Genomic DNA, 24,020 nt, shown 5'->3' on the forward strand with positions numbered 1-24,020 from the left:
TAGCCAAATCATTCACAGTTCTTCATCGAACAATATTGCTGTTACTGTGTACAATGTTCTCCTGGTTCTGTTCTCTTCACTATGTATCAGTTCATGTAAGTATTTCCAGGTTTTTCTGCTTGTCATTTCTTTTTTTCCTTTTTCTTTTTTTAGGCAATTGGAATTAAGTGACTTGCCCAGGGTCACACAGCTAGTAAGTGTCAAGAGTTTGGTCTGAGGCCACATTTGAACTCAGGTCCTCCTGACTTCAGGGCCAGTGCTCTATCCACTGCGCCACCTCACTGCCCCCACTTGTCATTTCTTACAGCACAATAATATTCTATTACAATCATATGCCACAGCTTGTTTAGCCATTCCCCAACTGATGGCCATCCCTTTATTTCCAATTCTTAACCACCACAAACAAAGACTGCTGCAAATGTTTTTGTACAAATAAGTCTTTTCTCCTTTTTTTGGATGTCTTTGGGATATAGACCTGGTAGTGGTATTGCTGGATCAAAGAGTAGGCACAGTTTGATTGTCCTTTGGGCATAGCTCCAAATTGCAATTTGTACAGAATGGTTGAATCAGTTCACAATTCCACCAACAGTACATTAGTGTCCCAGTTTTCCCACATCCCCTCCAACATCCAACACTTTCTTTTTTGTCATATTAGCCACTCTGATAGGTGTGCGATGGTACCTCAAAAGTTGTTTAAAGTTGCATTTCTCTAACCAATAATGATTTAGAGCATTTTTTTCTTATAATCATAAATAGTTTTAATTTTTTTGTCTGAAAACTGCCTGTTCATATCCTTTAACCACTTATCAATTGGGGAATGACTTGTATTTTTATAAATTTGACTCCGTTCTCTATATTATTGAGAAATGAAGCCTTTATCAGAGATTAATATTGTTGCAAAATATTTTTTCCCAGTTTGCTGCTTTTGGTTGCATTGATTTTGTTTATGGAAAACCTTTTTAATTTTATATAATTAAAATGATCTATTTTACATTTTGTAATGCTCTTTATATTTTCTTTGTTCCTAAATTATTCCCTTATCCATAAATCTGACAGATAAACTATTCCACGTTCTCCTAATTTGCTTATAATATCACCCTTTATGTGTAAATCATGTACCCATTTTCACCTTATCTTGCCATGTGGTGTGAGATGTTGATCTATACCTAGTTTCTGCCATACTATTTTCCAGTCTAACCAGCATAACTAAGGTTCTTGAGGAATGTAGACCCAAAGAATTCTTCAAATCTAGGACAACTCTTTTGGGTCTCTCACATGAAATAAAGGATTACAGAAGTTACTGCTAACATAATCCCTGGCGTATAATAGGCTCTTAATAAATGCTGGTTAGGTGACTAGAGTAGATTGTATGAAGTGATTCCAGGTGATCATTCCTTTCTAAAAGATATTTGCTTTGCTTTGCTTCTTCAGGAGCTTAACAAATATGTCCTGTGGAAATCATGAAGGTGCAGTCACTACTTAATCTTTATCTTTTGACTGTTCTTGTACAACCTCTGATTGGATTTGATGGTAAGCTTTATTATTGCATACAGAGAGTGAATCATGTATTGGAGAAGGGGATGGTTCTTAACCTGGGATCAGTTTTGAAAATATTTTTGTAACTATTTAATTTTTTTTGTAATCCTGTGTATTTTATTTTACATATTTAAAAATAATCCTCTGAAGAGTTGGGGAAACATGAAACCCCCCCCCCTTTTTTTAGTAAAACTGAAAATACTAAAAAATCATATTTCTTTGGTCTAAAAGCCCTTTGAAACTGCCTTTTTGAAGATTAGTTAAGCTAAGTTAATAACAAAATGCCTTTCTTGGGAAAATGGATTAAGAATGGTTACCAAAACCTAGAACAAAGACTACCTCTTGATCAGTGGTATCAATCATATGATTCCATGAGCTTAGACAGGCACTCTGGAAGTAGCTGAAACAGATTAAAATGGGATTGGTAAATATTTAACAAAATAAATAAAAATATAGTAAAACATAGATCATGTTAATATGTGATTTTCTCAGTTAATATGTTCCCACATGTATAGTTCGTTAGCACCCCCAACCCTTTGAGTTTGAAACCATTGCTCTAGATCATTTCCTGCTCCATCCCTTGAAGTGACTGAGCTATTGACCCATCTAGGCATTCCCTATTTTGTCTATGTGCTAAAGTTATTGTTACTAAGAACCACCCTTCTCCATTCTGAAGGATGATACTGATCATTAAAATTCAGGGAAGAGATCCTTTTTAATCCTTGAGGTAAATGGTCCAGGAAGGAACTGAGTTGTGACTATTCTGGAAGTCAATCCTAAACTATATTTTGACATTTTATCATCTTTTTCTTGTTCAAGATTTCTATAAATGTTACATCAAATTATTGGAGGGCTTGGGGGAACTATGAGCATTTTTTTCTAGGATAGAAGTAGCTCAGATATTAGAATCATATTAAATAAATCATATTAAATAAAATTGTTTCTGGCAGACTTATTCCTAAATGTAGAATATAAGACAGTTATTTAACATGTCAGGGCAATCAACATGCATGTATTAAGCACCTAGCACCAGTAATTGTTCTAAGCTCTGGAGATAGGAAGAAAGGTTAAAAAATGTCATATTTGGGAAATAAAATATAATTGTGCACAAATAAAATATATGCAGGATAAATTGGAGATAATCAACAGAGGAAAGGCACTAGCATTAAGGGGGATTAGGAAAGGCACCTTAAGAAGATGAGATATTAGCTGGGACTTGAAGGAAGCCAAGAGACAGAAATAAGAAGGAAAAGTATTCTAGGCCTGGGGGATTCCCTGTTAAAATACATAGAGAAGAAGACATAGAAGGGGGTCCTATCAAATTCCTTTTATGACACAAATATGGTGCTGATATCTAAACCAGGAAGAGAAAAGCAGAGAAAGAAAACTATAGACCAATTTCCCTAATGAATATTGATGCAAAAATTTTGAATAAAATACAAGGAGATTACAGCAATTTATCACAAAGATCATGTACTATGAATAGGTGAGATTTATACCAGTAATGCAGGGTTGCTTCAATATTAGGAAAACTGTCCACATAATTGACCATATCAATAACAAAATCAACAAAACTCATGCAATTTTCTTGATCAAAGCAGAAAAAGCTTTTGAGAAAATATAACACTCATTCCTATTAAAAACAGTAGAGAATGTAGGAATAAATGGAGCTTTCCTTAAAAGGCTAAGTAGTATCTATATAAAATCATCAGCAAACATTGTCTGTAATGGACATAAACTTGAAGACTTTCCAATACGATCATGGGTGAAGCAAGAATACTCATTATCACCACTATTATTCAATATTAGTCTAGAAATGCTCACTATAGCAGTAAGACAAGAAAAAGAAATTGAAAGAATTAGAATAGTCAAAGAAGAAAGAAAACTGTCATTCTTTGCAGATGATATGTTGGTATAGAAAATCAACTGAAAACTAGTTGAAATAATTAATAACTTCAGCCAAGTTGCAGGATATAAAAATAAACCCACAAAAATCATCAGCGTTTCTGTATACTACTAATAAAACCCAGCAAGAAGAGATAAAAAGAGAAATTCCTTTTAAAATAACTACAGACAGTATAAAATACTTGGGATTCTACTTGCCAAAACAAATCCAGGAACTATATGAACACAATTATAAAATGCTTTTCTCACAAATAAAGTCAGGTGTAAACAATTGAAGAAATATTAATTGCTAATGGGTAGGACAAGCCAGTGTAATAAAAATGACAATTCTACCTAAATTAATTTACTTATTCAGTGCCACATAAATCAAACTACCAAAATTATAGAGCTAGAAAAAATTAAAACAATTCATCTGGAAGAACAAAAGGTCAAGAATATCAAGGGAATCAATGAAAATAAAATGTGAAGAAAGGTAGCATAGCAGTACCAGATCTCAAACTGTATTACAAAGAGGTAATCATAAAAACAATCTGGTGCGGGCTAAGAAATGGATCAGTGGAATAGATTAGGTACACAATACACAGTAGTAAATGACCATAGTAATCTAGTGTTTGACAAACTCAAAGATCCAAGATTTTGGGGCAAGAAATTATTATTTGACAAAAATTGCTGAAAAAACTAGAAAACACTTTGTCTGAAACTAGGTATCAATATCTCACACTGTACATTGAGATAAGGTCAAAATGAGAACATGATTTAAACATAATAGGTGATATCATAAGCAAATTAGGGGACTATATTGCATGTCAGATTCATGGATAAGAAGAATTTATGACCAAATAAGAGATAGAGACCATTATGGGATGTAAATTGGATATTGTTGATTATATCAAATTAAAAAGTTTTTGCACGAACAAACCAAAGCAGCCAAGACGAGAAGGAAAGCAGGAAAATGGGGGGGGGGGGCGGGGAAATTAACAGCAAGTTTCTCTGATAAAGGCCTCATTTCACAAATATATAATGAACTGAGTGAAATTTATAAGAATATGAGTCATTCCCCATTTGATAAATGATCAAATGATATGAAATCAGTTTTCAGAAAAAAATCAAAGCTATCTATAGTAATATGAAAAAAATGCTCTAAATCACTATTAATTAGAAAAATATAAATTAAAACAACTCTGAGGTGCCACCTCACACCTATCAGATTAGCTAATATAACAGAAAAGGAAAATGAAAAATGTTGGTGGGATGTAGAAAGATTAGGACACTAATGCATTGTTGGTGGAGTTACAAATAGATCCAACCACTCTGGAGAGCAATTTGGAACTGTGCAGAAAGGACTATAAAACTACACATCTGACCCCACAATACCACTACTAAACAAAGAGATCAAAGGCAAAGGACATGTATGTACAAAAATATTCATAGCAACTCTTTTTGTGGTGGCAAAAATGGGAAATTGAGGGGATGCTCATCAATTGGAAAATGGCTGAACAAGCTTTAGTATGTAATTGTGATGGAATGCTATTGTGCTATAAAAAATGACAAGCATGATGCTTTCAGAAAAACCTGGAAAGACTTACATAAACTGATGCAAAGTAAAATGAACAGAACCAGGAGAACATTGCACACAGTAACAGCAATATTGAAGTAGGTGGTGTTATTAACCTTATTTTATAGAGGAGGAAACTGAGACCTAGAGCGGTTAAGCAACACAGCGAGTATATATCTGAGTCAGGATCTAAACCTAGGTCTTCTTGATTTCACCCTCAGCACCCTAGTGCTACTACAAATTACCTTGCAGTCTCAGAAATTCTCAATACTTCGTAGACTCTGGCTATTGAAGACTATTCTCTTTTGGAATGATGATTTAAGGTTTTTGCAGGGAGAAAGGAAAATCAAGGGGGTTAGAATTCCATATGTATTCCCAAAGGCATGCTGGTAAATGTTTAAGAACCATTTTTTCCCCAAAAAGAAAAGGTAATCATGACATTTTAAAATTTAATCTGCATTATTAATATTTTCTCCATCACTTTGTCTAGAAATCAACAAAATAATAAATTAAGCCCTGACTTGTAGTGTTTTCTGATTTTCAAGGCATAAATGTTCAATCTGAAATTTTAATAACTGGCTCACTAACTACAGTTCCCCCCATTTGTACCCTATGAAAGAATCCTAGCTCTTTTGCCTGAATTTTTTAGTCTTCAAAAAGTTATTGAATAGGTGAAGTCTTCCCAATTCTCCTTTATTTCTTTTTCCTCTTTCAACAACCACATGTTACCTCCAGACCTTTCATGACCATATCTCTACATGTCTCTGTTCTGTGTTTAGTTGCCTTGGGGTTCTCTTCTGTCTAACCTGATTAGTCTATAATAACAACAATAATACTATTAATAAGTATATACTATACATATATAATGTTATATTATATATTATATAAATGTTATGTACATTCATATATATTATGTATCCATGTATATATGTATATGTGATATACACACACACACTACACACACATATAGCTTTAAAGTTTCAAAACACTTCCCGTGTGCTGTCTCATTTTGTCCTTAACAACGACTCTTGTCAGGTAGGTGATATTATTATTACCTACATTTGCAGATGAATAAACTAAGGCTAAGAGAGGTGAGTGACTTACTAGGTCACACGGAAGTGTTTGAGACAGTATTTGACCTAGATTCTTCCTGAGTCCAAGCTCAATACTCCAGCCACTAAACGACCTACCTAGCTGTTTCTAAAATTGTTACATTTACAAGAAAACATTGGTGCTACCACCTCCTACTTAGCACATTTACATTGTTAACAGGAGTGCTCTGAAAACAAAATGGCAGGCAAGCCATGGACCATGGAAGGTGCTTGGAGACAAGTGAAACAAATGATTCCATTCACATCTCACCATCTAGGCAACCATCTCTTTTGCCTATGCTCAAGTCTGGTCCTAATTGCCAAAGTTAGCTCAATTCAGTTGAAGAAATATTTAATGAGAATCTACAATTTTTCTAGGGCATCCCTATTTAATTTCTGATCATAGAACAACAATACAGAAAAAGAAGAATTAACAGTGGAAAAAACAAGAGACCATTAGTCAAGAGTCTTGGGTTCTAATCCTAGATCTGTCACTAACTAAATGTGTGACCGGGTAAATCACTTCATCTCTGTTGGCCTCAAATTTCTTCATATGCAAGATGAGAAGACTGTTAGAATTAGAGGGCTCTTAAGGGATCACTTAGTCCAACCTATCAGCCTTATGGTACGTGATTTAGAATCACCCTCTATAAATGTGTCTAATATGACTTACCCTCAGAACTCTAATTAGCAATTTTGGTGCTTGGGGCAAGAGGAAAACAGCACAAGCAATAAAAGCAGAGGTAAAATTACCTTTGCAGTTCATGATGTGAAAATAATACAAGTAATTAAGACAAAATTTAGTAGTGGCAGTGAGGGGGAAGGACTGGTATTGATGTGGCAGTTTCCCAGCCTGGGTTCCATGAGACTCCAGAGAGAATCTCATTGACCATGAGATCTGCAAGACTGAGGGGTCAAAAAGTGAGCAGACAGAATGTAACTGGGGAAATAGATATTAATCTTAGTGTACTAATGAGGACTACTTGGGCTGGTCATAGCTTCAACTTCTTTTTTTTTTTTTTGGCTAGGCAATGGGGTTAAGTGAATTGCCCAGGGTCACACAGCTAGTAAGTGTTATGTGTCTGAGGCTGAATTTGAACTCAGGTCCTCCTGAATCCAGGGCTAGTGCTCTATCCACTGCACCACCTAGCTGACCCAGCTTCAACTTCTTAGGTACAGTTGGGTTTTCATAGCTTTCAAAGCTCACTTAGTGTATGAAGGGGAGTAGAATGTTGCCTGAGAGTTTCTATTTATATAATCTAATGGCTCTGTTTCTTTATTCTGGGAAGATGTCTTCTCCAAATTCGTGGTATTCCTGAGCACAGCCTCCTCCACCACAGTGACTATAGAGACTGCTCCCTATTAAAACTGATTATTCTTGACAACTTGGTGCTAAGCTCACTTGTTCCTTTTTTTTTTACCCTTTAAAATTCATTATCTTGGGACAAAGCCCATCTCTCCTGCTTTTGTTATGGTTCAGTTTACCTTTGCTAAGTTACTCAGGATTGACATAGCCCTTGATATTTTTGGTGTTTTCCATTCTTCCATTCTTATTGCAATTATCTGTGTCTATTTCCTTTTAGATGGATTTCCTTCTCCTTATTTTAACAGACTGTTTTCTCAGCCTATGACTACTGTTGTTGGAAGGCTTTATGAAGATGTGATCCTTCCTTGCTCATTCGAGAAAGGGCATGGCATAGTGATTCATTGGCAGAAAGAGGGTAAGCTGGTACACAGTTACTACAGAGAGAGTGACCATCTGGAACAACAGGAGCCAGATTATGCCAAAAGGACATCCCTTTTTCTCAATGAAATCAACAATGGAAATGCCTCACTAGAACTTAGGAGGTTAAACCTCCAAGATGAAGGAGTTTATACTTGCTATGCAGCAACAGTAGCTGAGACCAAGCATATAGAAGTAGAGCTGAAGTTGGGTGGTAAGTAAAATGTTCTAAGTATTTTCTGACCTATAGAGGTTCCTCTTCCCATCAACGCTCCAAGAGATTGCCTTGGGAATACCCACGGGGTCTGAGCCTCCAGTCCTTTACATGACTGCGGGCTCATGTGTCCAGAGTAACATTTAAAAAACAAACAACAAACAACAAAAACAAAACAGTTCTCAAAGTCCTCCCCAACCCTAAAGCCAATGCAAAGCTGAACTGATTTGTGCACACGACAATAGAAAATACAGGTAAACATTTTTGGGGGGGTTCCAGGGAGTAGAATAGTGCATATAAGAGCCTTTTTTGTTACTGTGATGGTTAAGGGGTTACTATCAGCACTCTCAGGAATAAGCTATTTCACATAGTGAATTTTCTGTATAACTTAAGCTTGTCCTTTTAAGCACAAACACATTAAAATATCTTTCTAAATCTATATAAATGAGCAGAAACATATGCAAGCTTTCCTTGGTAACTCAGGATTATCATTACAAATGTCAATTATTGTGGTATGATGACAATTGGATCAGTGTGGTATGATTGGCTAAAATGGCTACCTACACTGACGTAGGCAAGAAATACAATGATCAACTACAAGTGATTTCATCTTCTCCAGAACTGCATAAAAAAAAAAACATTGAAAAGCCCACAGGCAAATAGGAAAGAGTCAAACAAGATGGAAACTTCTTAGTATGTGACCAGAGACACCAAAGACCTTCACAGCTCTATATGCAGAGGCAATAAGATACAGTGGATGGAGTGTGGGTCCTGGGGTCAGGAAGACTCATCTTCCTGAGTTCAAATATGACCTCAGACACTGACTAGCTGTGTGACCCTAGGCAAGTCACCTAACCCTGTTTGCTTCAGTTTCTTCATCTGTAAAATGAGCTGGAGAAGGAAATGTCAAGCCACTCCAAGTATCTTTGTCAAGAAAACTCTAAATGGGGTCATGAAGAGTTGGACACAACTAAACATGACTGAGCAACAACAATAAACTCCTAGGAGGAAACCCCAGTAAATTCATCACATGGACCTTGGAAGCCATTGGCAACAGCAGTCACAGTCTAAGAAAAACAGCAATCAAGTACAGTGTAGAGATACTTAAAGTGAAGGAGCTTAAAAGTCTGTAACTCCCTGGCCTGAGAAGTTATGGAGGGCTCTGGAAATGCTATGAACCTCAAAGATTAAAGAGGACCAGAAATTTACCATTGCTCTGTGATTAGACACACTTAGGGAGGGGGATATAAGCTCAGGAATCCAGGTGACCCAGAGCAAAGCCAAGCAAGACTGACTGCCAACCAAAGTTTCGTCAGGAGGTGGAGGCTGGTCCTAGAACAAAGCTTCAATTTAGGATCTAACACTAGAGATAGGATTAAACAGAAGAAACCCATCACCATGAAGAATTATAATAGATCCAGAAAGACACAAAAAAATCCAACCAAGAAAAGAGCAAATCCACAACAACTTCAAGCACAGAGTCAAGAAAAATGAATTTTCCACAAATATTAAATAAATATCTAGAAGCAATGAAGAAAGAGAGGAAAATGAAGTTAAAAACTCTTAGGGGAAAAAAATTGAAAGGAGAATAAACACCTTAGAAGATAATGTAGTAAATGTAACCCGAGTAACAGACTTCCTGAAAATTAGAAGAGATGTGATACAAATCAATTTCTCCACAACAATAAATATTAGAACAAAATCAAAAGATTAAAAAAATAAGATATATCAGAAAAAGGTATCCAAAATTAAAAAAAAAGTGACTTGGAAAACGGGCCACATAGAAATAATTTGAGAATTATCTGATTCTTTAAAACTATGGTCCAACAACAACTACTACCAAAAAAAGCATCAATAGTATATTTAAAGAAATCATAAATGAAAACTTCTAGATTGATTAGAACCAGAGGGAAAAACAAAAGTAGAAAACATTCACTGACTGTCTCCTAAAAGGAACCCCAAAAGGAAAAGTGCCAGGGGTGTCATAGCCCAAATCCAGACCTTACACATCGAAGAACATATACTACAAGCAATCAGAAAGAATTTAAGTACCAAGGATTCACAGTCAAAATCACCCAAGCTATCTAGGAATACAATTTTCCACAAGATAAAAGACAATGCCTTAAAATAACTTAGAAAGAGTCATGAATAACTTTCTCTGCAAAATTGAGTATAATCCTACAGGAGAAAAATTAGACCTTTAATGGAATGGAGCAGAGGTATCAAACACTTGGGCACATGCAGCCCAGCACTCTCCTGGGGACTCAATTAAAATGAAATGAGAAATGGTTAACAAAATAAATAAAAATGTAATAAAACATATAATGTTAATTTGTGATTTTCTAAGTTATATATGCTGCTGGTAAGGATCTGTTTCAATTTGAGTCTGACATCACCAGAATAGAGGGTTTTCAAGCATTCATGATGAGAAGTCAAGATCTGAATAGAAACTCCATAACATAAACACATGAGCCAAGGGAAACTTGAGAAGATGAACTTATATAAGCAATCAGAAGGAGCTGTATGATAATAAGGTACTAATATCCTAATAGCAGAGGAGAAAAAACAAAGGTCCCTTCAGAATAGGAATTGAGTTAAATAAGGCAAACAGAGGGAATAATGGTGGATTGATTTTATTCCAATGGTTTTAAGAAGGCAAAGAAAAGTGGGGAGAGGGTGGTAGTAAAAGGAATACTAGAGTAGAAAGGAGAAAGAAAGGGTGGAACTTGTTATTTCTTATTGCTGGGGTGCTTTACAAGGTTTTACAAAAATGGAAGAAGATATGGGGGATTAAGCATCAAATGAACCTCATTTTTATCAGAACTAGACAAAAGAGGGTTTAACACACACCTACAATTACAGATACACATATAGAATTTTGTGTAGAGAGATGTCAAACTCAACAGGTAAACTGGTGGGAATAAACTGGGGAGTGGAGTTAAGAGGATAATACTGGGATGGAACAGTTACAAGCGAAACAAATCTCAATTTTGAAGAGTTGTTTCTCAAGGAGGATTCAAATTTTAAAAGAAATGACAATCATTTAAATTTTTTTTTTTTAAAGGAAAGACAAGTACCAGTGATCTTGGGCCTAGGGGAGGGGAAAAAAGAGAAGCAGTGGAAAAGAAGCAGATTGCTTCGGTTATGAACCAGTGGTGTTGACGTCCTTTCTCTTTCACACCTTCTTTAAACTTGTAAAGAAATTGCCAGGATGGGTGCCAAGAGGAAGTAGTACGGGGAGGGAGGGGGTAGGATCTTTATGGCAGGTTTCTCTGGTGAAGGCCTAATTTTCAAAACATATAGGAAATTGTTTCAGTTATATAGGAACAAGAATCATACCCCCAATAGGTGAATGTTTGAAGGATATGAACTGGCAATTCTGAAAGGTTGAAATTCAAGATATCAATAGCAATATGGGGGGAAAAAAGTATGGTGAGGGGCAGGGCAGCTAGGTGGCTCAGAGGCTAGAAAGCTGGGCCTGCAGTCATGAAGACTCATCTTCCTAGTTCGAATCTGACCTCAGACAATTACTAGCTGTGTAACCCTAAGCGAGTCACTTCACCCTGTTTGCCTCAGTTTCCTCATCTGTAAAATGAGCTGGAGAAGGAAATGACAAACCATTCCAGTACCTCGGTCAAGAAAACTCCAAGTGGGGTCATCAAGAGTTGGGCATGATTGTTAAATGAACTTATGGAAATGCTTCAAATCGCTACTAATAAAAGGAATTCAAATTAAAATAGTTCTGAGGTTCGACCTCACACCCATGAGATTGGTGCAAATACAACTAAAATAAATAATAATAACTGTTGGAAAGGCTTGGGGAAATCTGGTTCACTAATTTACTGTTAATGGAACTGTGAATTAGTCTAGCTATTATGAAAATCAGTTTGGAACTATATCCCAAAAGTATGTATCTGCATATATCCTTTGATTCAGTAATACCATGGCTTATCTCTCAAAGAGATCAAAGGAAAAGGAAATATAAGTATAAGAATGCTCATAGCAGTGGAGCAGCTAAGTGGATAGAGCACCAGGCCTGGAGTCAGGAAGACTCATCTTCCTGAGTTCAAATCTGGCCTCAGACACTCACTAGCTGTGTGACCCCGGGCAAGTCACTTAACCTTCTTTATCTCAGTTTCCTCATCTATCAAATGAGCTGTAGAAGGAAATGACAAACCACTCCAGTATCTTTGCCAAGAAAACTCCAAAGGTGGTGACAAAGAGTTGCACACAACTAAAACAACTAAACAATAACGACAAAATTCATAGCAACTTTTTTTGTTTTAGCAAAGAGACAGAAAGTAAGGGAATGCCCATCAATTGGGGAATGGCTGAACAAGTGACAGTATGTAAATATAATGGAATATTGTCGTTAATGTAAGAAATAACAAAAGAGACCATTTTAGGGAATCATTGAAAGACATATATGAACTTAGTTCAGACTGGAGTGAACAGAACTGTAAGAATAATTTAAATAGCAACACTGTAAAGAAAAACAACTTTAAAAGATTTAACTCTGATGAAAGCAGTGACTAACCAGGATTCCTGCCCCTGTGAGTGGGAGCATTGATGATGAAGTATATTACCTCCCTCCTGGTAGCGAGGTGACAGACTGGAGGTACACAAAGAGATTAACATGTTTGGACATGGTCACTCTGTGAATTTCTTTTACTTGATTATGATTATTTGTTAGAAAGGTGCTTTTTTAACTTGGAGGAGAAAAAGTGAACTAGTAATAGTGATGCAAAAAAACAAAAGGAGGGGAAAAATGGAGTTATGAAAACTTTTTTTTAGAAATGAATGGAAGAGACCAGAAGGAAGCACAGCCAGGTAAGATATCTTTGAAAGTATCATGTTGTATTTATTACATACTTAAAAAAAAAACAAACTAGCTATGTGGAACAGACCTTCGTGGTTTTGTATACCATTCTCTTTTGATGTTCTACTCTGGGTATAAAAAAGTTCTTTTTGAAGGATTAAGTTCAGAATTTTAAAAATTCAAATCTTAAAACTTTGTAATGTGACACAGTAAAGTTCTCAGAGTCTTTTGAAAACCCACATACCCCCACACTAAACAGCTCTAGCCTGCTATGGTTTTTCTTGGGTCAATCTGAAAGTTTTTCAGTTTTATTCACTCTCAGACTTTTGGAGTTTGCTTCTTGCTGCTATCAGCATGCCTGCTTCTAATAGTCTCGTAACTCAACCTTTCTGATACACTGTAAGTTAGAGGCTAAATAACCAACTTTGTTGAAATTGTGTGTAATGTGAAAATAAATAGACTCTGAGAGGGGCTCTGTCTGAACAAAGTGCCTGATCTTGAGTGCATGCTTCTGAAACATCTGTTTTGTCTACTTGGTTGCCCTCTGCTTACTTTTGTGTTCTCAGCTATAATCCAGGTAGTTGAAGATGTCTAGGAAACACAGTACATAAACGGTATTGTCTCATTTATTATCCCGCAAAGGGATTACTTGCTTGAAGAATTTTTTGTAGAGTGCTTTTTTTTTTAAGAGATGCTTGGGTTTGCTCTTAAAATCCAACTTTTATATCATGTGATTTCAAGACCTGTACAGTACAAGTACCTTGTACAGTACCAGTACAAGACCTCCACAGTCAGTGAAAGAATATGTGGCTACAAGTTCACCCATTCCTCATTCTCTCCCCCAGCTTTCATCACACCTGTAATGGAATACCAAGAGCAAAATGGAGATGACTATTTAACATGCTATTTATTTGGGGCTCATCCCCTTCCAACTATAACATGGACAGCAAATAACGCAACAAGCCTGGAAAGCAACATAGAAGTTTTATCTCACCCTCTCTTTTCTGTTAAAAGTCAACTCAATATCACAGGCTCAAATTCCTCTTACCAATGCATTATTGAAAATTTGGTACTGAATCAAAGATGGATTGGAAAATGGAAAACTGAAGGTGAGTTTTCTACTGCTTCTACTCACAGAGAGTTTAAGAGCTCAGAAGAGTTTTTGTTGTTGTTTTGTTTTTTGTAGATCTTAAAGGGCTGTATAAATGTGGGCTGCTGTATAGAAGATGGTTCTTAGATCTACATAAAGATAAGAAATGAACATATGGAAACTGATGGGAACCAAGCAAAATAGAGCAGAGGTCCAGACAAAAATGTGTATGTATATATGCATGTATATATGTATATGTATACATATGTGCATGGATATATATACACATATATGTGTGAATATATATACACATATATGTACACAGATATGTGTACCTATTGCACAAGTATGTATTTTGGGGTATGTGTATATATACATATACACATAGATATATAGGGGAGAGTTTGAATAGAAAAGATAATGATTTTTGTTTTGAATACGTTGAGTTTGAGATACCAACAAGAGGACATCTGATTTCTTATGTCTAAGAGGCAGTTGGTGATTTGAAACTGGAGCTCAGGGGAGAAACTGGAGCTCAATATATACATTAAGGAATAATTTTTATAGAGATAATTAATGAACATATAAGACCCAATATGAACCAAGCAAAATAATGTAGAAATTCAAGCAAAGGTATATATATATATATGTATGTGTGTGTGTGTATGTATATGTATGTGTGTATGTGTATATATAGATGTATATATACACATGTATATCAAAATAGAAGTATATGTCTACTTCTTTACAGCTATGTCAGTGTCAGTCTCTATACATATATGCTATATGTCTCCCCTTCTCTAATTTTATCATATATATGTATGTATATATGTGTATACACACACACACACACACACACATACATAAAACCAGTTCTCACTTAATGTAAGTGGACCTTACATCCTGCAGAATTCCCCTTCCCCTCAAGGGCCTCTGCTTGGCCCCACCCCTCCATGGCTACATGGCTCGGTGGCCCGGTGCCTGGAGTGGAGGACCCCAGTGTCACCACCCCTGCAGCAGCCTGCCGGAGCCAGAGTTGGGCTCCTGCTGCCAGCCCACTAAAAGCAAGAACTGTCTGTATATACTCATGTATGTATAAATTATGACCTTTTTGACCCAAATTCTTCCCACTTTCCAGCTTCCCTATTATTACATTTGAGGGCACTGTCCTCCTCTCAGTCACCCAGGCTCACAACCTCAGTCTCATCTCTAATGTCATCCTGGACTCTTTCCTTACACTTGCCCCATATTGCTGATCTATTGCCTAGCTCTTGCGCCTTCAAAATCTCTCATATATATCCATTCCCTTCCCTCCACTCACATAGCCACTATGCTGATGCAAGCTCTCATCACTTCATTCTTGGACTTTTGATATAGCCTTCAGGTTGTTCTCCTTGTGCTTCCCTTCATCATCCTTTCAGCTGCTGAAGGAACATTCTTAAGGGCAGGTCCGACTACATCATGCCATCACCTCTCCCCTACTAAGTTGACTCCAAGGACTTTCTGCTTCCCCCAAGGGTCAAACCCTCTCTGGCTTTTAAAGCCCTTCATGACATGGTCCTTTCCATTCTTACACTTCATTCTTCCCCATGTACTACTCTGTGACACAGTGATACTGAATTTCATGCACATAACAAGCCATCTGCTGATTCTGTGCCTTTTTATTGTCTGTCCCCTGGAATGTTCTCCCTTCTTACATCCCTATTCCAGAGGCTTCCCTGATATCTGTCAAGACTCAACTAAATTCTTACCTGCTGCAGGAGGATATTTCCCCACCCCAACTTCGACTCCCTAGTTAGTGCCTTCCCTCTGATATCATCTTGCATTTATACTGTAAATATTTTGCATGTAACATTTTTGAATGTTGTCTTCTTTGTTAGAACGTCAGCTCCTTGAGGGCAAAAAGAGCACTTAGCAGAGTGATTTGATCCATAATAAGCACTTAATAAAGGTTGACTGCACGTCTGACCTGGGATTTCATTGCTGGAGGAAATTCCCGGGGAGGAAACACCATTTACCCATGAAGATGGGCAGCCTGCTATACAATTTATGATTTTAGAGAGAGAGTCGCTGAGAAGTCATGTGACTCTCTCAGGGTCATACAGTCAATCTTTCAGAGGCTGTAAGTGAACCCAGGTCTTCCTTACACCATGGCCAACTCTAAATACTTAGATATAAGTGCCTCATTTATGTTATTGCTGCTTATTACTTTATTTTCATTCTTTACAATATTTGCTACATGTCTCCAGGCTCCTTGGAGCAATTTCATAGCATTCCACAACAGAAAGAAAGCTCAGAAGTACATACCCTACCTAAATCTTGAACCCTTCCACAATATCCATTTTAAAATCAAGGGGATCAGCCAGCCTGTGAAATCTGCTTTGAAAAGATCCAAAAAGCAACTAAACATAAATTTCTTCCCCTACCACCTGTCAACCTCCTTCTCTTCCAGTTCTCCTTTTTAAAAGAATTATTGTTTCCATTAACTTTGTAACAGCAACCTTTCCATCTGCTCTCAAGTACTCATGGTGCAGTGGGTAAAGCACTGGGCTTGGAATCAAGAAGACACATCTTCCTGAATTCAAATCTGGCCTCAGATACTAGTTGTGTGACCCTGGGAAAGTCACTTAACTCTGTTTGCCTCAGTTTCCTCGTCTTTAAAATGAGCTAGAGAAGGAAATGACAAACCACTTCAGTATCTTTGCCAAGAAAACCCCAAATGGGATCACAGAGAGTCAGACATGATTAACCAGCTAAACAACAATAAATTTTTTAGGAAGTTTGTTTTCTTTTTTTCCTGACATCAAGCCTCACTTTGCCTCTTTGAAATTTCTCCCCTTCATTATTGGCTCTGTCCTATGGGGCAAACAGGGTAAGTCTGAAACATCTTTCACATGGCAGACCTTCAAATTCTCCAAGACAGCTATCATGTTTCTCCAGCCTCCCTCCCAACCCCCAAATCTTTTTTTTCTCCAGGCTAAATATTCCCAGTTCCCTCAGCCTATCTCCAGGCCCTTCCGCATCCTTGTTGCTCACCTCTGTACACTTTTCAATGTCTCTCTTAAACAGTGATAGCCAGAACTAAACATAGTACTTCAGATGAGATTTGATGAAGGCAGAATATGTTGGGAATATCACCTCCTTTTTCTTGGAAGTTATGCCTCTCAATGCAGCCCAAGATCTTTAAGAAAAGTATTAGCATTTTTAGCTATCAAATTATACTGACTCATACTGAGGTTGTAGTCAGTTAATCAATACCCTCTGATCTTTTTCAGACCATCAGCTGTATAACTATGCCACCCCCATCTTTTACTCATGAAGTTGATTTTTTATATTCAAGTATAAGTCTTAGTAGTTATCTTTCTTGAATTTCTCATTAGGTTCAGGCTAATGCTCTAATTTGTCAGGCTCTTTCTCAATACTGTCTCTGTCGTCCAGTATGCTAGCTATCCATCTGAGCTTTGCGTCTTTTGTCTTTCTCTGTATCTCCAGCACTTAACACAGAGCCTGATACATAGTAGGTGTTTAATAAATATTTATTGACTATGTCATTCACAAAGGTGATGAGTGTGCCATCTATGCAGTTTCCAAGTTATTGGAAAAATTAATAAATAGTACAGGGGCAAGACTAGATCCTGAGGGTACTCTACTGGAGACCACTTGCCAAACTAATATTGAACCATTAACAACCACTCTTTGAGTCCAGCCAAACAACCAGTTCCAAATGTATCTAAATGATTTACCACTACTCCACGACTCTTCTTCTTCTCCACAAGAACAGTATGAGAAAAAAAGCTTTGTTAAAATCTAGGTAATGGACTGTAGAAAAGCATTTAGCAAAATCTGTTCTTGTGGCCATGATGGAGGAATGTGACTGAGAGAATAACATTTAAGAGTATTCAGACATGGCTGAAAGGCAGAACCAAAAGATTAGTCATTAATCATTCAATGTCAACTTGGAATAAAGTCTCTAGTCAATTGTCCCCCCAAAAATAAAATCTAGGTCAACCATATTTAAAAGAATTCTCCTTATGTACCAGTCTCGTAACCCTATCAAAAAAAGAAATGAGGTTAGTCTGGCATAACTTATTCTTGATGAATCATCGTTGGCTCTTTGTAATCACTGCTTTCCTGTTTTAGATCTTCACAAACCATCTTGAATACTCTGTTCCAGAATTTTCCCAGGAACTAAAGCCAAGCTTATTGGCCTGTAATTTGCAAATTGTTCTTTTCCCATTTTTGAAAATTGGGACATCTTCCCTGCCCTAATCTTGTGGTATCCCTCGTTTTTTCCCCACATCATTTCCAATATCACTGACAGTAGCTCATCTATCATATTTTCTTGCTTTGTCTCTTCCTTTAAATCTACAAACAAGATTGCTCACATTCCAAACCCTCCTCCCCACCCCCACCTCTCAAGTCACTATTCTCAAGTCTCATCCTGGCTTCTATCCAAACAGAAGCAGTATTCATAAAGTTTTCCTAAATATCTCATGGGGATAGTAAGGATCCAAGCTATCTTCTCTTTAACCCCCTCACCTCAAGAATTGTGATACCAAAGGTATTCACAGAGGAAGCATTGTTCTCAAAGATAATTCCACCATCCCCTGATGAAGATATTAAAGGTACTGAAAAACTATGTTATTTCATTAGCCAGGCTTTCACAGACAGATAGCAATGGAAGAATGGAAAAAGTTTGAACATTTGTAAGTTGTTTTTTAATTGCTTTTATTGAGGGCAAGGAAGAAAACACCATGAGAAAATCAGCCTTTCTCCCTTAGTGTACACTACCCAAACAAGATTTAATAATTCCTAAGAGTCTCTTTACTCAGAGTAACAATTATGTTATTTCAAAGCAGCATCTTCAATCATAATTGTCAATTCTCATTATTTTTATCATTTCCCTCACACTGAGGCAGCCATATAGAGAACTACTAGATACATACTGGTCATATGGCCCTAGGCAAGTCACTTAACTTCTCCATGCTCTAAGTAACTCTCTAAGGCTCCAAGTTGCAGAGGAGATATCCTGCATTGTAGAGGAAGTTTCTTCACATGGGAGTTCCAAATGGAATCACAGGCCCAGTCTTTACCCTGTCTCATTCAAAGAGCCATTACAGAAAACAAGGTTGTTGGAAAATGCCATAACATCAGGTGACTTTACTAGTAAATACTATATTTTCCAAACAAATTTGAACTCATAGCACTTTATTCTCTTAATATTGTATTTATACTTTTAAATGATTAGAATAATGATACTTTGTGGTCATATTATTATTGAATACAGTAAAGTCATTACTTTTTTGTTCTTTCCTTTTCATCATACCTGTGATTTCATCAGTAGGGAGTACCTGATGGAACAATTCCCTCCACAAATGCAGCAACTGTTGTACAATATGGAGTCTTAACAGAGTAGCTTGGGTAACTCAGAGGTTAAATGATTTGGCCATCATCCCACAACCAGTATGGGTCAAAGGCAGGACTTGAACCAGATCCTCCTGACCCCAAGACCAAGAAAGAATCTTCTTCACTCTATAGGCTGGTTCTCAACTTTTTATTAAATCTTTGAAATATGGGAATATGATATGAAAAGTGATCAATTTAACCCATGTTCTATTATCAATCTCTCTCTTTTAGGTACTCTTTTAACAACAGAAGGTAAAAAAGTTTTATTCCCATGTAAACTTAAAAATGAGGATTTTTCGCCAGAGAAAAGTATAACTGTTAGTTGGTACAGAGTAGAAAATTCATCCTCCACGATCTTGGCATCTTTCTCAAGTTCTTCAAGTAGAGTAGTCTTTGATAATCGATTCACTTGGACCAAAGACATGACGCAAGAAAAGTATAAGTTCTCATTGACTTTAATGTCTCCTACTCCATCAAATAATGGGAAATACCTCTGCAACATTTCATCTGTAAACTATACTGAGCTCACCGTACAACCTTTGACAGTTGGTAAGTTACAGTGTTTGGTAATAGAATGGAACTATTAAAATATAAAATATGTCAATAGAACTAGAAATGTATGAGTTGTCAAGCAAGAAAATGAAGAGCTGATTTTGGCAATGAAATTAATCTTTACTTGATCCAAAATTCCCTGTGTCCATCAAATGTTAGTTCTTGAAACAGAGATGTCAAGGACTGATTGCCCTCCTTTTTCAAAACAAACAGGACAAATTTTCTTTAAAGGCATACCTTGGAGATATTGTGGGTTCAGTTCCAGATCATTGCAATAAAGTAGATATTGCAATAAAGTGAGTCACATGAATGTTTTGGTTTTCTACTGCAAATAAAAGTTAAATTTATACTATGCTGTAGTCTATTATGCGTTCAGTAGTATCATATCTTCTAAAAAGTACATACCTTAATTAAAAAAATACAGTATTGCTAAAAAAAAAAATACTAACCATCAGCTGAGCCTTCTGTAAGTCATAATCTTTTTTCTGGTAGAGGGTCTTGCCTCTATTTTGATGGCTGCTGATTAATCAGAGTAGTGGTTGCTGAAGGTTGGGGTGGCTGTGACAATTTCTTAAAATAAGACAACAGTGAAGTTTGCTGCATTGATTGACTCTTCCTTTCATGAAAGATTTCTCTGTAGCATGTAATGCTATTTGATAGAAATTTACCCATAGTAGAACTCTTTTTCAAAATTGGAATCAATCGGGGGGCAGAGCCAAGATGGCGAGGGAAAGCAGTGACTTGCTAGAGCTCACCCCCAAAGCCCTCCAAATACCTACAAAAAATGGCTCTAAACAAATTCTAAAGCAGCAGAACCCACAAAAGAAAAAACAGAGTAAAACAAATTTCCAGCCCAAGACAACCTGGATGGCTGATCAGAAAGGTATATCGCGCCGGGCTAGGAGAGGAGCACAGTTTGGCGTGGGCATGCAGGCCGCAGTGACCCTGGAGCAAGCCTCAGAGGACTGAATCGCAGGCAGCTGTGGCGATTTCCAGACTTCTCAACCCACCAATGCCAAAGACAGCTTAGAAGGTCAGTGGGGAAACATCTGTTAACTGCAGTGTGAGAGGAAGCTAGATCTCAGCTGCCCCGAGGGCAGCGGCTGGCTTCAGAGCTTCCTGCCCACAGACTGAGGGGGAATCCAGTGGCTGATCAGAGGGGTATTGCAAGGATCTCTTTGCCAGTGCTGAGGCAGGAATCTCTTGCTTTGCCCATGCTTAGATTTGGGTCACAGTTCTGAGGGGCAGTCCTGGGGCAAAGAGGAACACTGGCATGATGGAGCTTGTTGTGGTGGTGGAGAGGAAACACCTCGCCCCTTATCATAGCACCTTGAAAGAAATAACCCTTTCAGGTCCCTAGAAGTACCTCTGAAAACAGCTGTACAAACCCCTGAAGCTTGGGACAATACATTCTCCACATTGGAAACAGACTCTTACCTTAACAAATAGTTTAAAACTCAGGTAATTGGTTGGGATCATGAGTAAGCAGCACAAAAAGAGTCAGACTATATTATCTTACTTTGGTGACAAAGAAGATCAAAACACACAACCAGAAGGAGAAAACAAAGTCAAAACTCCTACATCCAAAACTTCCAAGAAAAATATGAATCAGTCCCAGGCCTTGGAAGAGCTCAAAAGGGATTTTGAGAAGCAAGTAAGAGAAGTAGAGGAAAAACTGGGAAGAGAAATGAGAGTGATGCAAGAAAATCATGAAAAGCAAGTTGACAGCTTGCTAAAGGAGACCCAAAAAAATACTGAAGAAAATAACACCTTAAAAAATAGCCTCATCCAAATGGTAAAAGAGGTCCAAAAAGCCAATGAAGAAAAGAATACCCTAAAGAGCAAAATTGGCCAAATGGAAAAGGAAGTCCAAAAGATTACTGAAGAAAACACTTCCTTAAAAATTAGAATAGAGCAATTGGAAGCTAGTGACTTTATGAGAAATCAAGACACTGTAAAACAAATCCAAAAGAATGAAAAATTAGAAAACAATGTGAAATATCTCATTGGAAAAACAACTGACCTGGAAAATAGATACAGGAGAGAGAATTTAAAAATTATTGGACTATCTGAAAGCCATGATCAAAAAAAGAGCCTAGACATCATCCTTCAAGAAATTATCAAGGAAAACTGCCCTGATATTTTAGAACCAGAGGGCAAAATAGACATTGAAAGAATCCACCAATCACCACCTGAAAGAGATCCCCAAAGGAAAACTCCTAGGAATATTGTAGCCAAATTCCAGAGTTTCCAGGTCAAGGAGAAAATATTACAAGCAGCCAGAAAGAAACAATTCAAGTATTGTGGAAACACAATCAGGATAACACAAGATTTAGCTGCTTCTACATTAAGGGACCGCAGGGCATGGAATATAATATTCCAGAGGGCAGAGGAGATACGATTACAACCAAGAATCACCTACCCAGCAAAACTGAGTATAATTCTTCAGGGGAAAAAATGGTCATTCAGTGAAATAGAGGACTTTCAAGCATTCTTGATGAAGAGACCAGAGCTGAATAGAAAATTTGACTTTCCAATACAAGACTCAAGTGGAACATGAAGAGGTAAACAGGAAAGAAAAAATCATAAGAGACTTATTAAGGTTGAACTGTTTACATTCCTGCATGGAAAGATGATATTTGTAACTCATGAGACCTTTGTCAGTATTAGGGTAATTGGAGGGAAAAAATTATATGTATATATAGATAGATAGATAGATAGATAGATAGATAGATAGATAGATAGATAGAGGGTACAGGGTGAGTTGAAGATGAAGGGGTCATATCTGGAGAACAAAATTAAGGGGTGAGAGAGGATTATACTAGGAAAAGGAAAAAGGGAAAGGTAGAATGGGGTAAATTATCTCACAAAAAAACAGAAAAGAAAAAGCTCTTACAGTGGAGGGGAACAGGGGGAAGGTGAGAGGAAATGAGTGAATCTTATTTTCATAGGATTTGACTTAAGGAGGGTATAACATACACATTCAGTTGGGTATGGAGATCTATCTTACCCTACAGGAAAATAGGAGGGGAAGGGGACAAGAGAGTAGGGGGATGATAGAGAGGAAGGCAGATTGGGAAAGGGGGTAATCAGAAGCAAATACTTCTGAGGAGGGACAGGGTCAAAAGAAAGAATAGAATAAATGGGGGGGTGGGATAGGATTAAGGGAAATAGAGTTAGTTTTTCACAGCGTGTCTGCTATGGAAGTGTTTTGCATAACTGCACATACATAACCTATATTTAGTTGCTTGCCTTTTCAATAAGGGTGGGTGGGGAGGGAGGCAGGGAGAAAATTTGGAACCCAAAAATTTAAAAACACATGTTTAAAAAACAATGTTTTCACATGCAACTGGGAAATAAGAAATACAGGAAATGGGGTACAGAAATCTATCCTGCCCTATAGGAAAATAGAAGGGGAAGGGAGGAGAGATAGCAGGGAAAGCAGACTAGAGGAAGGGGTATTCAGAATGCATGCCATCTTGGGGTGGGGGGAGGGGTGAGATGGGGTGAAAATTTGGAGCTCAAAATCTTGTGGAAGTAAGTGTTGAAAACTAAAAATAAAAAAAAGAAGTAAAAAAAGAATGTAACAATAATAAAAAAAAGAAAAAAAATTGGAATCAATCCTCTCAAACACTGTCACTGCTTTATCAACTAAATTTAGTTAATAGTCTTCAATATCACTATGTCTCAACAAAAAGGGAGGTCAAGGACAGGGAGAGAGACTGGGGAATTGCCAGTCAGTGGAGCAGTCGGCACACATATAACATTTATTTATTGATTAAATTCACCATCTTATATGGGCACAGTTCATGGCTCCTCAAAACAATTACAATAGTAACATCAAAGATTATTGATCACATATTGCCATAACAGATATAATAATAATGAATTTTGAAATATTGCAAGAATGACAAACATGTGACACAGAGACATGATGTGAGCACTTGCTTGGAAAAATGGAACTGTTTGATGCAGAGTTGCCACTTCAATTTGTAAAAAAAAACCCATAATATCTGCAAGGTGTGATTAAAAAAGCACAATAAAACAAGGTATGTCTTTATAAAGGCTATTATGTAGAATTTTGAAGTTGGGGAGAAGAGATGGGCCACTGCTGCCCCTGCCCTATTCC

At 37.1% G+C, this 24,020-nt stretch overlaps 1 protein-coding gene across 3 annotated transcripts in view; it reads left to right on the forward strand.

Annotated features, from left to right (window-relative positions):
- Nucleotides 1-24,020, forward strand: part of HHLA2 (HERV-H LTR-associating 2) — a 99,038-nt gene that overhangs the window by 68,257 nt on the left and 6,761 nt on the right. Inside the window, exons 2-6 of one of the 3 annotated variants that reach the window (XM_027868173.1) lie at nucleotides 1,432-1,530; nucleotides 7,671-8,024; nucleotides 12,819-12,854; nucleotides 13,689-13,952; nucleotides 19,571-19,888. In XM_027868173.1, the coding sequence (XP_027723974.1) occupies nucleotides 1,461-1,530; nucleotides 7,671-8,024; nucleotides 12,819-12,854; nucleotides 13,689-13,952; nucleotides 19,571-19,888 (1,042 nt within the window). In that variant the 5' untranslated portion in view covers nucleotides 1,432-1,460. Of the gene's footprint in view, nucleotides 1-162; nucleotides 194-1,431; nucleotides 1,531-7,670; nucleotides 8,025-12,818; nucleotides 12,855-13,688; nucleotides 13,953-19,570; nucleotides 19,889-24,020 lie in introns of those variants that run through there. The other 2 variants (XM_027868179.1, XM_027868189.1) reach the window with 2 other exon arrangements.

Source organism: Vombatus ursinus, unplaced genomic scaffold (genome assembly GCF_900497805.2).
Source record: "Vombatus ursinus unplaced genomic scaffold, bare-nosed wombat genome assembly UNPS02001419.1, whole genome shotgun sequence".
Lineage (NCBI taxonomy): Eukaryota > Metazoa > Chordata > Mammalia > Diprotodontia > Vombatidae > Vombatus > Vombatus ursinus.